The sequence below is a fragment of the Lynx rufus genome, unplaced genomic scaffold (assembly GCF_022079265.1).
Source record: "Lynx rufus isolate CCGP_SWC_20201006 ecotype Redwood Valley unplaced genomic scaffold, mLynRuf1.p SCAF_8, whole genome shotgun sequence".
Taxonomy (NCBI): domain Eukaryota; kingdom Metazoa; phylum Chordata; class Mammalia; order Carnivora; family Felidae; genus Lynx; species Lynx rufus.
Genome location: NW_025814896.1, coordinates 24,478,632 through 24,495,736, shown reverse-complemented (window position 1 = coordinate 24,495,736; position 17,105 = coordinate 24,478,632). Strand labels below are relative to the sequence as shown.

The window sequence follows — 17,105 nt, the reverse complement described above, 5'->3', positions numbered from 1 at the left end:
GAATACTTAGTTTCCAAATATTTGGGGACTTTCCAGACATCTTTCTGGTATTAGTTTTTTATTTAATTCTATTGTGGTCAAAGAATATACTTTCTATGACTTCAATCCTTTTAAATTCATTAAGCCTTGTTTTATGACCCAGAATATGGTCTATCTTGCAGATGTTCCATGTACACTTGAAAAGATTATGTGTTTTGCTGCTGTTGGACAGAATGTTCTATAAATGTCAATGAGGTCAAGTTGGTTGACATGCTATTCAAGGCTTCTACAGCCTTGTTGATTTTGTCTGCTTGTCCTATGAATCCCCGAGAGAAGGATATTGAAACCTCTGACTATAATTGTGGATTTGTCTATTTCTCCTTGCAGTTCTGTCAGTTTCCATGTATTTTGAAACTCTGTTATTAGGTGCATACACATTAGGATTGTTATGTTCTCTTGAGAATTGACCCCCTTATCATTATGCAATAAACTTCTTTACTTCTGGTAATATTCTTTGCTCTGAAATCTGTTTTCTTTTTACTAACTTTTTTTTTTTCTTTGTGCTCTCAGAAATAAGTACCATGAGGCCAAGGACCGTGTCTTGTTTTGTATCCCTAACACCTACCAGGGTAACTGGCATTTGGTATGTACTTAACAAATCTTTATTAAAAGACAGAAGGAAGGGAGGGATTGGAATACATCTGTAGATACAGGACTAGGGACTAGGAATACTTAATGAAAAGGTGCCAGTACCTGTTCTGAGGAACATATAGCATACTAGGTAAAACAAGTACAGAGGCAATGTCAAGAGTATGATATGAGCCATTAAAAGTATAAGCACAAGATGCTTTGGAAGATGTTCAGGAAGAACGGTTTCTAGAAGGAGGTAAACTCTAAGCTAATACCTAAATAGTAAAGCTAATCACAAAAAGAGGGAAGAATAGCCTTCCATAAGGAGACAAGAGCATGAGCAAAGAAACATAGGTAAGAGAGAATACAGTGCTGGAGCATTATGAATGTATGTGAGAACTCTCTCAGGGAGTTCCTATTCTGTCTAGAAAACATACTGCCCAAGGCCTCCTCCACACTGGGCCCTTGTGGCTAGTGGGCTATGCTTTTATATGCCCACACATATCTGTTCCCAATAACTGAATTGTGTGCTTATTAAAAGTCTTAAATTGTCCCTGTTTCTGCTAGCTGCTCTTATTATTGTGGCTCAATTAGACAGTAATACAAGCTAACTAATATGAATGCAAAAGCCTGTTGTTATTTCCATGAGAACCAAGCTGAATGCTTTCAAAATACTAGACAGAAAAAACAATCAAACAAACAAATTTGTTCTCAAAGTATGTATGACGGATACAACTGTAAAACTGAGGGGTTAAAATTTCAAATTAGAAGACTTGTACTTTAAAACGATGTAACCAATAATAATGGGGAGGTGAGAGTGGAAAGAAATGTGGTTAATGTGGTAAGCAGGGCCCACAGGGCTTTGTATACTCCCTAAGGTGTTTGGATTTTATCCTGAGTTCAGTGGTGAGCTGACAAAATGAGATTCACATTTCAGAAAGATGACTCTGACTGCAGAATTAAAAGTAAAGGAGCAAGACCGAATGGAGCAAGACTCGTCAGGAAGCTGTTGCAGGAGCCCACGCAAGAGATGATGGTGACCCAACAATGACTTTAGCATTCTTAAGAACTAATTTTATGGGTTAAACAGGCTTTTGTGACTTTCTAAGAAACCAGCATTGCTAACACAGTTTTCATGGAAAAGCATGTTCCAAAGAACCAATTACAGGCCAATTAGCATACAACTTATTTGTGCACTGGGAACTGTTTACGATTTATTTGACAATAAAAATGGTAACTTCTACAGAAGTCTCATCTGCTTCCGCAAATCACAATCTTGATCTGGATCATTTCCACTGCAATTGTGAAACCTCCTTCTTATGCAGAGGACATCTAAAAAAGGTCTGTTTCTAAATATGATTTTCAAAAATAGATGTTTTCAAATGTTTGTACAAAATGGAGGTTAGGCTTTGGTATTTGTGACTATAAACTACTCTTAATACCCAGAAAAGAAAACAAGAACACTTACTTCATGAAATACTGCTCCAGAATACGGAGACACTCCCAAGTCCAACAGTGAAAGGCCTTCAACCACTGAAAAGTAAGACATCCAAGTTCACTTCACTTCATCCAAGTTCAGAGACATATGCAGATGGCCAGAGACCAATGTATTAGATACTCCCAGGAACAAGAAGGGCCTCACAGTTTGTCCAACCCCCTTTACCTCAATCCCAGCAAGTGGCTTTAAATCTTGATTTGAACATTTCAGATGACATGAAACTTTTTTCCATACAGAGCATCTATTTTCACTGTGGGGCAGCTCTCAGGAGAAAATTTTGTTAAACTATGAGCTTTCTTTGATCTCACTGTAATTTCCACCCACTCTAAAAAGTGTTTCCTTTATGTATATTTTGCCACATTCCCCAAAATAATAAGACAACATATTAGAAGTTGAGAAATGTTGTCCCTAGTGTGGGGAAATGGGCACTTTCATATGTTGCTTGAGTGACATTTGTATTAAATTTTCTACAGGGAAATATGTACTTTTTAAGTACTTTTGACACTGAAATGATTGTTCTTAGGGCAATTTATCTTAGGGAAATAACTGTATGTTCATTATGGTGCTCAGAGCATTAAAAAAATAAAAATAATTCCTTGGGACGCCTGGGTAGCTCAGTCAGTTAAGCGTCCAACTTTGGCTCAGGTCATGACCAGCCCCACATCCAGCTCCGTGCTAACAGTGGAGAGCCTGCTTGGGATCCTCTCTGTTCTCTCTCTCTCTCTCTCTCTCTCTCTCTCTCTCTCAATCTCTCTCTGCCCCTCCCCACTTGTGCATCAGCTCTCTTTCTCAAAATAAATAAACTTAAAAAAATAATCCCAGGGGTGCCTGGGTGGCTCAACTGGTTAAGCATCTGACTTTGGCTCAGGTCATGATCTTGCTGTTAGTGAGTTCGAGCCCGGCCCACCTCGGGCCCTGTGCTGACAGCTCAGAGCCTGGAGCCTGCTTCGGATTCTGTGTCTCCCTCTCTCTCTGCCCCTCTCCACTCTCACTCTGTCTCTCTCTCAAAAATAAATAAATATTAAAATAATAATCATCATCTCAATGTCCATTAATAGAGATTTATCTAAATAAATTATGATATGTATATATGTGGATGTGTGGATAGATACATAGAAATATTTCATAGTTAAAAATCATACTATGATATAAATGAATATAAATAAGTGGATGAGCAAAGAAAGCTCTTCCTTACAGAGAACTATAAGTATCAAATGTAGAAGGAAAGATGGAAATAGAAAATCACCATTTGGGAGACCTCACAGTAATAACTGTGAAAGGCAAGATCATCAAGGGATACTAAAATCAGGGAGAAAAAATATGATGAGAAGCCATATTTGCAAGGGGGGAAATAATTTTATATGGACAAACTTGGCACTCACTACCTTAATCGTGTGACCAAAGTTAACATCACCAGTAATAACGTTGGACAGTTCACACTATCAACATCAAGTACCTCCTGAAATGATTCACTGAGATGGGGATAAACACTTCTGTAGTCCTTATGCCAAAAATGTGGTACCCTTGCCAAAAATGTGGTACCCTGGCCAAAAAAGCATAATTTCAATCTAATCATGAGAAAACATCAAGAAAACCCAAATTGAGAGACAAAATAGCCGGCCAGTGCACTTCAAAAATGTTAAGACTGAGGGGTGCCCTGGGGGCGCAGTCAGCTAAGCATCTGACTCTTGATTTCGGCTCAGGTCATGATCTCATGGTTCATGAGATTTGAGCCCCATGTCAGGCTCTGCACTGACAGCTCAGAGCCTGCTTGGGATTCTCTGTCTCCCTCTCTCTCTCAAAATAAATAAATAAACTTAAAAAAAGTTAAGACTGAGGAAGTGTCCCAGATTGGAAGAGACTAAGGATACATAATAACTGAATGCAGTGTGGGATTGTGGACTGAATCTTGGACCATAAAAATGACATTACTGGTATAATTGATAAAATTCTAATAACAGATTAGTTATTAGTATTGTATGAATAATAATTTTCTGGGCTAGGTCAGTGTACTACGGTTATGAAGGATGTTAACATTAGAAGAAGTTGAGTACTGGGTAAACAGGAATTCTGTACCATTTTTGCAACTTTTTGAAATCTAAAATTATTTCAAAATTAAGAGTTAAAATAAAAAAGCACATTACAGATATGCATTTACTAAAAGAAAGATGGCCATGAAATACTCTTAAATGAAAAGCAGGTTGGGGCGCCTGGGTGGCTCAGTCGGTTAAGCGTCCGGCTTCAGCTCAGGTCACGATCTCGTGGTCCGTGAGTTCGAGCCCCGAGTCAGGCTCTGGGCTGATGGCTCAGAGCCTGGAGCCTGCTTCCGATTCTGTGTCTCCCTCTCTCTCTGCCCCTCCCCCGTTCATGCTCTGTCTCTCTCTGTCTCAAAAATAAAAAAATAAACATTAAAAAAAAAAATTAAAAAAAAAATGAAAAGCAGGTCATAACACAGTATGTCAGTATGATCAAATTTTATTTTAAATATTTATTTTAAATAAATATTTTAAATATTTATAAGCCTTGATCCATTTAATTATTTGAGAGAAAATGAATATGTATTCAATGAGAAATGCCTCAAATTAAACATAAACCTTAGGCATTAAACAAAATAAATAAAAATTTAAAATACAGCAACCATCTCTGCTGATAAGATTACAGAAGATGTTTAGTTTCTTTTACCTTTTCTTCATTTTCTGAATCTTTAGCAATGAGCACTATTTCATAATTATTAGAAAGAAACAGGAAATTTAATTTTAAAAAAATGAGTGAAGGATAAGAAAAAACATAAACGGACACACAAAAAACTATAAAAGGTATGAGCTTATAAATGCCTAAAATCTCAGAAGTACATGTAAGAAACTGATATACGTAAGAATCTGGTCCCTCCAGGGAACACAAGTGGGTGGTTATAGGAAAGTGGTATGGAAAGGTGCCTTTTAATCATATAGCCTTTTGCACCACTGGTTTTTGAATCCTGTGATAGAATTACCTATTCAAAGATAAATAAAACAAAATCAAAGTTACAAAGCCTGTTCCAAAAATATATATTTATAATGAGTGGGCATTAAATGGACCCACCCTAGAAGGAAACTTAATCAGTTACAGAGTTCATACTGGCTGTTAAAATAAAAAAAGCTATTGCTCAAGACAGCTATAACTGGTCCTTATACTAGGACTAGAAAGAAATTTGCCCCACGGAGCCACATAAAGAGGTTGCTGTGTAACACAACTATTCAACCCTTCACTAACAGCTTTACTGGAGACCCCAGGAGATGATTCATCAGGCCACTTCACAGGGCAACTCCCCACATAAGTCAATGGCATCCTACCACAGAGCAGTAAAAGCAATTCAACAGAGGACCAGTAAGATGCTGTCCATAGACATCACTCTCCACTGGTTTAATCCAGAGGGAGATTGCATACTTTTTAGGCAATTGTCTAAAATGTAATTTCTCTCAGATATGCTTTTGCTAGGATATTGTACACCTCAAAATTTGTTAATGTGTTTTCTGGCAAGTGCTTAGAATGTGGCACTGCTATCATGATGATTAAATATGAACTCATATTACTTAATAAATAATTGATCTAAGGAAAGAGTTAACCTCATGGAAACATTAAAAAACAAACAAACTGGGGCGCCTGGGTGGCTCAGTCGGTTAGGCGTCCAACTTCAGCTCAGGTCATGATCTCGCGGTCCATGAGTTCGAGCCCCGCGTCGGGCTCTGTGCTGCCAGCTCAGAGCCTGGAGCCTGTTTCAGATTCTGTGCCTCCCTCTCTCTGACCCTCCCCCATGCATGCTCTGTCTCTCTCTGTCTCAAAAATAAATAAACGTTAAAAAAAATTAAAAAATAAAAATAAAAAAATAAAAAACAAACTATCATTTACTCCCACCATCTATAACATTAAAAAGTGTAGGAAGAGCATCAACTCAAAATATTTTTACTTGAATACATTGATACTTATGATAAACTGATAATGTCCTTACTTTGGTGTACATGATTGAAAACTTTGGTATGGTCTGCAGTACATTTGGGAACATCTGAATTACAGAGTAACAAAATTCTCTAGAATGTGATGGTGAATTTACTCCATGTATAAAAGAAAAACCAGGGCCCCAAATTCTAACATATATAACTATGTTCCAATAATATTTTGCTGGGAACATTTTAACATAGGTTTCATAAAATGTCTGTTTGGGGAGAAAAACAAAATACTCAAAACAACAACAATACAAAGAACTCATAGCTTTAAGCCATTCTTTTTCCTAGAGTACCCCCCAAAATAACACCTGTAAAAAGTACACCAGATAAATTGAATAAAATTTCAGCTTCATGGGATTATTATCCAACAACTAATGCTTCAGAATAGTTGACCATAAAAACTAATTAATTATTGCTGACTATTCTAAAATATAAGGGTTTTTTTATAGGGTCTCAACTCTTTTTTTTTTTAAGATTTTATTTTTAAGTAATGTCTATACCCAACGTGAGACTTGAACTTACAACCCCAAGATCAAGAGACATACTCTACCAACTGAGCCAGCCAGGCACCCCAATAAAGTGTCTCAACTCTTTTTTTTTTTTTAATGTGTATTTATTTTTGAAGGAGAGAGAGATAGAGCATGAGCGGGGGAAGAGCAGAGAGAGAGGGAGAAACAGAATCTGAAGCAGACTCCAGGCTCTGAGCTGTCAGCACAGACCCCAACGTGGGGCTTGAACTCACAAACTGCGAGATCATGACCTGAGCTGAAGTAGGACGCTTAACCAAATAAGCCACCCAGGTACCCCAAGTGTCTCAACTCTTAACTGATAAATCCCATGAAGTAAAAATTCTTATTTAGTTACCTTCACATATTTTTCTTATGGGTGATAATAAAAACATATTATGTAGCATAAGACAAACATTGTCTGGGGCACCTGTCGGTTAAGCTTCTGACTTCAGCTCAGGTCATGATCTCGGGGTTCATGAGTTTGAGCCTTGTGTCGGGCTCTGTGCTGACAGCTCAGTGCCTGAAGTCTGTATCACATTCTGTGTCTCCCTCTCTCTCTATGCCCCTCCCCCACTCACGCTCACTCACTTGCGCTTTCTCTCTCTCAAAAATAATCATTAAAAAAAAAAAGGCAAACATGGTCTTTGAGCTTCCCATATCAAGAAGGGCATGCATTAAGCTTGTTCAAAATAAGTAGTATCTGTATTTCTAGCGAAGGCCCAAGAGACAATGTCATTCCCATAGCAATGAACACACCTAGCATCCAGAACTTGCTTTCTAAATAACTTTTTTCAATAAAAGAAACCAGGATTCCTTGGAGAAGTGGTCAATTCCAGGGCTAGACCAAGAGAAAAATAAGGTAAGACTAAAGCATCTTGTGGTTCCAGAAAGTAATGAAGTATTAAAAACACCAGAACAAAACAAAACAAACAAACAAACAAAATAGTGAGCAAAGTATGTCCAAGGACAAAGGAGTCAACCTGAAAGAGGTCACAATGGCCAAAGATTTTGAGCATCAAAATAAAGATAATATGGATTATAACCCAGAGAATAAAATAAATACCTATAAGTCCATACAGATGTTAAATAAATAAGGAAGAAGGGACAACTCTTCCTTACAGAAGATTCCAATTCATAATGAAGAAGGAATGAGGGCAATAGAAAAGTCATCATTAGAACACCATAGTAATGACTGCTGCAGGCAAGATCATCAACCCATAAGTGCAAAAAGTAGTGAGTAAAAACTTTAGAGAGAAACAAGATATATACAGAGCCCCTACATATATCCCCCCAAATGTTTATAAATTAAAAAGGGAAAATAGTAACTTTACAGTGGAGAAACCAGGCAGATACTATCATAACCAAGGGATTAAGGTTAACATCATCAGTAATAAGCCATTTCAATATGATGTACCTCAATCCAATACATTGAGAAGATCACATCATTTCAGTGGGACTTTTCCCCAAAATCCACGATCTCAATCTTACTATGAGAAACATTAGACAAACCCAAATTGGGAGACATTGTTTGTACAATACTTGGCCAGTATGTTTCAAAAGTGTCACAGTCATAAAAGACAACACAAAGCTGAGGAACTCTCACCAATAGAAAAAGAACGAGGGCCCACCACTAAATGCAATATATGATCCTAAATCAGATGCTGGAACAGGAAAAGAATAGTGAGAAAATGGTAAACTCTGAGCAACTACAATTTGTTTAATGGTATTATATGGACATTATTGTCTTAGTATTGTCTTAGTTCTGACCAATGTACTCTAATTATGCAGGATGTAAACATGAAGGGAAGCTGGATGAAGGGTATACATGATATCTCTGTACTATCTTTGCAAATGTTTTATAAATATAAAATTATTTCAAGTAAAAAGCTAAAAAACAAAAAAAGTAGTGGTATCCAGTCTCTGGATCCCACTGCCAATTTGCAGGAAACACAATGAACATGCGAATATGTTAAACTGAACCATGAATATACAATCAGTAAAGTCCAAACTATGGGAAACACTAGAGGTCAAATGGTCTGGGTTCTTCAACAGATAAGAAAAGGATGGGATGGATGGGGACCTTAAAGATTAGGGGAGACTTAAACCACATATAAAAATGTTTAAGGGCAACACTAAGCTATAGTAACTAGGGACACTCATCAGAGCAATAAAACAAAGAGGATGTAAAAATGTCATAAGTATAGGGATGCCTGGATGGCTCAGATGGTTAAGCATCCAACTCCTGATTTCAGCTCAGGTCATGATCTCATGGTTCATGAGTTCAAGTCCCATGTCGGGGGCTGTGCTGACAGTGTGGAGCCTGCTTGGGATTCTCACACTCTCCTTCTCTCTACCCCTCCCCGGCTTGTTCTCTCTCTCTCTCTAAACAAACAAACAAACAAACTTAAAAAAAAAAAAAAAAGATGTCATGGGGGCACCTGGGTGGCTCAGTCAAACATCTGACTCTTGGTTTCAGCTCAGGTTATGATCTCACAGTTTCATAAGTTCAAGCCCCATGTCAGGCTCCAAGCAGACAGTACAGAGCCTGCTTGGGATTCTCTGTCTCCCTCTCTCTCTGTACCTCCCCAACTTGCACTGTCTCTGTCTCTCTCAAAATAAATAAATTAAAAAAAAAAAAGATGTCATGACTATAAAAGTCAGGATAATGGTTATTTAATGAAGGTGCTGAGGGGCTGTGCCTAAAATGGGGCATATGTAAGGGCTTCCGGAATAAGTGACAAAGTTCTGATTCTTGATTTGGATGATGCCTACAAATGTGTTTTGCTTATAATAATTCACTGTGCAATACATTGTTGTGTGTGGTTTATTAATTCTCCATTTTGTTTAACAATAAAAGTTCTGGTTTTTTTAAAGTAGTGCTATCAGAAGTGTTCTTCCTGACCCTGACCCTCATAGCTGCATTGGAGGTGGGTTTCTAAATAAGCACTTATAGCTTGGGCTCTACCCTAAACTCAAGAAGCTAAGCCCATATTGATTCCTAATCATTAGAGCAAAGGCTGAGGAATATATATGATTAAAAATATATATGATATATTTGATTAAAATATATGATTAAAAAAATATATGATTTTAAAAAAAAGTTCCAAAATTATTTCTGACAGATTTCTATGCAAGATGGTATAGAGTGCACTCTGGTGGAACAGCAACGCCTAAAGACTCCCAGCTATTCACATAAAACATTATGTATGTGACTTAATCTCTCTGTGCTTCCATTTTCTCATCTATAAAATGGGGTATTTACACATAAAACTATTTACATCTTAGGGCCATTGTGGTGATTAAATTAGTTCTTAGACATATCTAAAATGCTTAGAACAGTGCCTGTCATATAGAAAGCATTATATTAGTGTTAGTTACTGTCTGAGAAGCACATGCTTGCATTTTTGTCAAGTAAAATATTTATATAAATTTTAGTTGAACCACCAAATAAACTGATGGGTCTGTAGAAATGAATGACATAGAAAAAATGTCTTTCCTATTATAATGGGTATCCGTTATTTTCACCTACCCAGCATCAATTTCCCCCTCTTCTGGTAATAGCACTCTGGTCTTCCTATAGGATGCCCCCTCTTCCATAGTTTGGAAGGTTGTCCCCTCTCCAAAGATGTAGATAGATAGATATTATTTTTAAGGTTTTATTAAGTAATCTCTACACCCAACATGGAGCACAAACCCACAATCCCAAGATCCAGAGTCACACGCTCCACCAACTGAGCCAGCCAGTAGGATACATATAATATGTATATGGATACATGACTTAGGCTGACCACAGTAATTGGCTTAAGAATTGGCATATAACCCAAATAAGTTCAATGTGACTCAATTCCAAGGCTTTCGTTATGTTTGTTGAAGAACAGTCACTCTCCTTCCACTGGACCTGACACTGTGAGGATATAAAAGTCAGAGACTATTGGGGCCAATCTTGCCAATACCCAAGAAGAGCCCTCCTGAATGCAGTCAATGCCAAGATAGAGGAAGAATTAGTCATGATGAGATCATTGAGTCTCTGGATCTAGCTAGATTTGAAGTCACCATCTACCCTGCCTGAATTGTTCTGTTATGTAGGCCAATAAGTTCACTTTTTATTATAATTTGCGCAGTTTGAGTTGGGATTCTGTCATCTGCACATGAAAGAATTGACAACATGCCAAGTTAAAACCCTTCAGATATTTGAAGACAAGAATCATCTCCTCCAAGTTTACAACTTCTCATTTATTCCCATTAAAAATCACTCTATGGTTACAGTCAACCAAAATCTATTTGGATTCACAGTCCTTCACCCAAACAACTGGTCACTCAAAAAACTCATGTGGAATGAATGAATGCCATGTGAAACCAGAGGGGCTCCTACTTCAGTATTTTTAAATGCCTGCCTTTTAGGGTTAAATACAATCACTTGCTTTTTAAAATATCCCGTCTTAAAGTATATTCTGAAGACAAGTGATACAGATGTACCAACCCCGCTTAAAACAGGACAAATAATTATTCTGACCCCATCAGATTCAGATAGGTGATTAGCAAATCTCTCTCTAGCTCTGACACTGGCCCCAAGCTCCAGACCTAAACCTCTGAATATCATACTATCACCCTATACATACATCAAACACTTACTGCTATCCTTTCTAACTCACCTATTTTAGCCAATATCACAATTGTTCTCCTGATTATTTAGATTCAAAATCCTAGAATTAGCTGTTTTGGCTTTCATTATTGTGCTAAGAGCTTAAACATGGATTATCTCATTTAGTGGGGTACATATTATAACTTCCTATTTTACAGATGAGAAAAATTATGTTGGAGATCATACGGATATATGTAGAGAAGCAAAAGAAGACTCAAACCCTTTTAAAGATCCCAAACCCTGTGCTCTTAATCACCATATTATATTGCCTCATCTTAGGATCCTTCACCCTGCCCTTCCTATATGTAACCAGATCTTATGTTTTCTTTTCTTCAACATTTATTTAATAGTAACAATACAACTAATTACTCTACGCAAGGCACAAAGGATTCAGTAATGAGTAAAACAGTTTTGGCCTGCAAGGAACTCATACTACAATGGAGAAACCAGATATAAACAAATAATTATAATAAAAAGTGAGACATACTCTTAATAGAAGTTATGTATAAAGTGCTAAGAGAACAGAGGAAGGAGGGCCTAATACTGCCTTGGGGCTTTTGGTAGCCAGAAGAAAGCAGGAACCAAGTGGCTTCAACCCAAACAATTCAGTTGGTTCAACAAATAACTATATGCAAATATTATATGCAAGGATTATCAAGTGTAAGCTCTCACCATCACACATAAGAATTACTACTACCTTTATCACCATTTGTCAACTGGGAAACCTGGGCATATTACTTAACTTCTCTAAATTTTGGTTTCCTCATCTGTAAAATGGGGGAAATAACACCATCTAGCACACAGAATAACTTGGGGATCAGAGGCTTACCATAGCCTTTCATATATAGTATTTTTAGAAACCTAAGCTTGAATTATTCATAAAACAACTATTCATTACGCCATTCCCCATTCCAGAATGTCTATGGGATAACATCAAAACTCTAGCATTTAAAGTTCAGGGACACAAAGAGAACTTCTGGGGTGCTGTTACTCCTGTAATGTTTTGTTTTTTGATCTGGGTGCTGGCTAGGGGTGCTGGCTACATGTGTATACAGTTTATAAAAATTCACTGAGTTCAACACTTATTATACGTGCATTGATGTACACTGTACTTAGGTAAAGAAAGTTTTTTTTATAAGTCTTAAATTCTGGCCCTAACCTAACCCCTACCCCATTTCTCCTTCACTTTGTACATTTTGCACCCTTCAACATTTTCTTGGTCCTGTTTACCTTCCGCTACCAGGAATTCTTTCTCTAATCTCCCTTTCCAAATTCTACATCCCTCAACAGTTAGCTCACAGCCCACATCCTTAGGAAACTGGAAAAAGAGAGGACACTTCCTTCAGGGTTGAAACTCCAAGAAAGGAACTGGATGTACACGGGAAGAACATTTTCCAAAAAGGATTATAACTATCTGTCTCTCCCACTAGCCTGTGGATCCTTCAGCACAAATTCTGTCTCACTGTAGGCACTGGTATAAAACAGTGGATGAAGAATTTAAGAAACAGTAGGAAATGCTGTAGTACAAGTCCCAGACCGAGAACACGCGTCTAAGCACACTCACACACTCTACTGGCTTAGGCAAGATAGGTCCCCTCACTCAGGGAACCCCTCACACACTATCCCATACCCCAGGAAGCACCACCTACAATCCCTCACCAAAACCGAATCACCTCTGCAAATCCCAATCCACCCAGCACGCCCTTTTCTTATATCTATCCTTTCTCAGGCCACGCCCCTCTGCTCAGGACCCGAGGGGGACACACCCCCTCAGCTCCCCACGTCTCAGGTGAGTAGGCCCCTAGGGCCCAAACCTGGCCCCACAGTCCTACGCCCCCTCCCCTCGGCAGCCCCGCCCTCAGGCTCCGCCCTCCCACCCTCCCCGAGGGCGCCAGAGCGGGTCAATTCCCTCAGAATCTTGTGCTTGAGGCCACTGCCCCCGCCTCCCATTCACTGAGGCCAGGAGAGCACAGGCGGGGCCTGGCCACCTACTCCAGCCAGTGGCCTCACCTCTCTTCCAAGAACTCAGTGGGGACACCACCTCCACCCGTTCGGAAATGAATTCGGCCAGACTGGAGCGGAACAACGCCGCCCGCACGGTCACGGCCACTACCAGCACCAGAGCCAAGGGAGCCGCCATGATAGCTGGGGTGGGCGCGCAGGCGGGGAGGGAAACGTGAGGCGGAAAAGCCTCGCGACCTGTGCGCCACCCTCTGTAGTTCCGCGGCCAGGCGCGCCTTGCTGCTGCCACCGGAGCACCCATACTGGGGACTACCACTCCCAGGAAGCTTTGCGGTGAGACGGGGCGGGGCGACGTAGAGCGGGGCTTCTCAAGCTTGTAGTAAAGGGTTGGGCGACGTCTCTTAAGAGAGCAGGTGTTTCGTAAAAGCGCTCGGCGCTGCCAAGTAAGCAAGTGAAGGCGTATCTTACTAGAATAATGAGCAAGTTTTGAGTAGTTGTTAATTTCACTCTTTTGTGTAAGTTTTAAATGTTAGGATGTTTCCCTTTTATGTTTTAAAAATAATATTAAATATGTACTCATTTATGTATTCTGCAATTGTTTATTGAACACCAACTATACGCCAGGCACTATATTGTGTTCTGAGGACACGTTTTGGAGTGTTCTGTTTGCTCTGCAGCCTTGAACAAGTTGCTTAATCTTTCTGTGCCTCAGGTACCTCATGTGGAAAATAACGCTGCATGTTAGCCGGTCCTTATGAGCTAGCCAGAAAGGATTGAGGAATGTTTAGAAATTTTGCTGGTCGCTTTTAAAACACAGCCATTATCAAAAATTAAATTATATAAACTTACAATTAAATAAGTTATATTAAAGCAAGGTAATACTCAAAACTTATTACTTACTTTTTTACTACACTTTTGTTTTATCTGTGCTCTTTTTTTTAATTCAATTTTTTTTTAATTTACATCCAAATTAGCATATAGTGCAACAATAATTTCAGGGGTAGATTCCTTAGTGCTCCTTACCCATTTAGCCCATCCCTGTTTTTATATTATTTTTGTTTCCCTTCCCTTATGTTCATCTGTTTTGTCTCTTCAAGTCATCATATGAAGTCATATGATATTTGTCTTTCTCTGACTAATTTCACCTAGCATGATACCCTCCAGTTCCATCTATGTAGTTGCAAATGGCAAGATTTCATTCTGTTTGATTGCTGAGTAATACTCTATTGTATATATATATACCACATCTTCTTTATCCATTCATCCATCGATGGACATTTGGGCTCTTTCCATACTTTGGCTATTGTTGATCTTGCTGCTATAAACATGGGGGTGCATGTGTCCTTTCGAAACAGCACACCTGTATCCCTTGGGTAAATGCCTAGTAGTGCAATTGCTGGGTCGTAGGGTAGTTCTATTTTTAGTCTTTTGAGGAACCTCCATACTGTTTTCCAGAGTGGCTGCACCAGCTTTCATTCCCACCAGCAATGCAAAAGAGATCCTCTTTCTCCGCATCCTCTCCAACATCTGTTGTTGCCTGAGTTGTTAATGTTAGCCATTGTAACAGGTGCGAGGTGGTATCTCATGGTGGTTTTGATTTGTATTTCCCTGATGATGAGTGATGTTGAGCATTTTTCCATGTGTCGGTTGGCCATTTGGATGTCTTCTTTGGAGAAGTGTCTATTCATGTCTTTTGCCCATTTCTTCACTGGATTATTTGTTTTTTGGGTGTTGAATTTGATAAGTTCTTTTTAGATTTTGGATACTAACCTTTTATCTGATATGTCATTTGCAAATATCTTCTCCCATTCTGTCAGTTGCCTTTTAGTTTTGCTGATTGTTTCCTGAGCTGTGCAGAAGCTTTTTATTTTGATGAGGTCCCAGTAGTTCATTTTTGCTTTCGTTTCCCTTGACTCCAGAGACACGTTGAGTAAGAAGTTGCTGTGGCCAAGGTCAAAGAGGTTGTTGCCTGCTTTCTCCTCGAGGATTTTGATGGTTTCTTGTCTTACATTTAGGTCTTTCATCCATTTTGAGTTTATTTTTATGTATGGTGTAAGAAAGTGGTCCAGGTTCATTCTTCTGCATGTCGCTGTCCAGTTTTCCCAGCACCACTTGCTGAAGAGACTGTCTTTATTCCATTGGATATTCTTTCCTGCTTTGTCAGAGATTAGTTGGCCATATGTTTGTGGGTCCATTTCTGGGTTCTCTATTCTGTTCCACTGATCTGAGTGTCTGTCCTTGTGCCAGTACCATACTGTCTTGATGATTACAGCTTTGTAGTATAGCTTGAAGTCCGGGATTGTGGTGCCTCCTGCTTTGGTTTTCTTTTTCAAGATTGCTTTGGCTATTCGGAGTCTTTTCTGGTTCCATACAAATTTCAGGATTATTTGTTCTAGCTCCGTGAAGAATGCTGGTGTTATTCTGACAGGGATTGCATTGAATATGTAGATTGCTTTGGGTAGTATCAACATTTTAACAATATTTGTTCTTCCTATCCAGGAGCATGGAATCTTTTCCCATTTTTTTGTGTCTTCTTCAATTTCTTTCATAAGCTTTCTGTAGTTTTCAGTGTATAAATTTTTCACTTCTTTGGTTAGATTTATTCCTAAATATTTTATGGGTTTTTGGTGCAATTGTAAATGGGATCGATTCCTTGATTTCTCTTTCTGTTACTTCAATGTTGGTGTATAGGAATGCAACTGATTTCTGTGCATTGATTTTTATATCCTGCAACTTTGCTGAATTCATGAATCAGTTCTAGCAGTTTTTTGGTGGAATCTTTAGAGTTTTCCATATAGAGTATCATGTCATCTGCGAAGAGTGAAAGTTTGACCTCCTCCTGGATGATTGGATGTCTTTTATTTCTTTGTGCTGTCTGATTTCAGAGGCTAATGTTTCCAATACTATGTTGAATAACAGTGGCGAGAGTGGACATCCCTGTCTTGTTCCTGACCTTAGGGGGAAAGCTCTCAGTTTTTCCCTATTGAGGATGATATTAACATTGGGTCATTCATATATGGCTTTTATGATCTTGAGGTATGCTCCTTCTATCCCTACTTTCTTGAGGGTTTTTATCAAGAAAGGATGCTGTATTTTGTCAAATGCTTTCTCTGCATCTATTGAGAGGATCATATGGTTCTTGTTTTTGAGGTTATTTATCACTACTGTATCACTATGGCAAATATTGTATAATGGCGTGCCACTGCCCATCAATTCCTATACTGGTGTTGTCAGGTTAGTATCTTGAAATCCCTCCCAATGAGCGTGTTTACACACAGAAATCAGGCACTACAAATCAGAGTTTTGGACTTTGGAGAACCCATTGATAAGCATTAAGTAGCACACTACTTCATTAATTAATGTATGAAAAGTGCTTATTTGAGTGCTTAAATGTTAGCTACAATAATTAATATTAAATAAATACATAAGAAAATTTCAGGTCTGTAGATAAGATGAAACAGCTGGTATGATCAAGAATAACTTGGTGGGGGAAAAAAAGAATAACTTGGTAGAAGTGTGGTGGTAGCACTGGACAGGGCAGTCAGGGAAGTCTCTGGGAAGAGGTGACATTTGAGCTGACACATAAAGGATGAGAAACTAATCAGAGCTGACAAGTGGAGGAAACAGACTCTGAATCAGGGAACAGTAAATGTGTTTGAGAGAGAAAACAAGTGTGTTCCAAGTGGAGAGAGTAATAGAAGGTATGGGGGAGAGGCAGATCGTGGCCAATTAGGTAGGGACTTGTTTGCCGTAGTTGGGAATTTGGGAATTTATTCAAAGGGTAATCCATGTGCCATTGGAGGATTTTAGACCAAAAAGTGATGTAGTCAGGTGTATATATATTTTTAATTTCTTTCTTTCTTTATTTTGAGAGAGAGAGAGAGATTGAGCAGGGGAGGGGC

At 38.7% G+C, this 17,105-nt stretch overlaps 1 protein-coding gene across 2 annotated transcripts in view; it reads right to left on the bottom strand.

Annotated features, from left to right (window-relative positions):
- Positions 1–13,381, bottom strand: part of PIGU (phosphatidylinositol glycan anchor biosynthesis class U) — an 83,751-nt gene extending 70,370 nt beyond the window's left edge. For both annotated transcript variants that reach the window (XM_047069119.1, XM_047069120.1), the window contains exons 1-2: positions 13,252–13,381; positions 2,078–2,142 (exon numbers count right to left, since the gene is read on the bottom strand). In XM_047069119.1, the coding sequence (XP_046925075.1) occupies positions 2,078–2,142; positions 13,252–13,381 (195 nt within the window). The remainder of the gene's footprint in view (positions 1–2,077; positions 2,143–13,251) is intronic.
- Between the last annotated feature and the right edge of the window lie 3,724 nt (positions 13,382–17,105).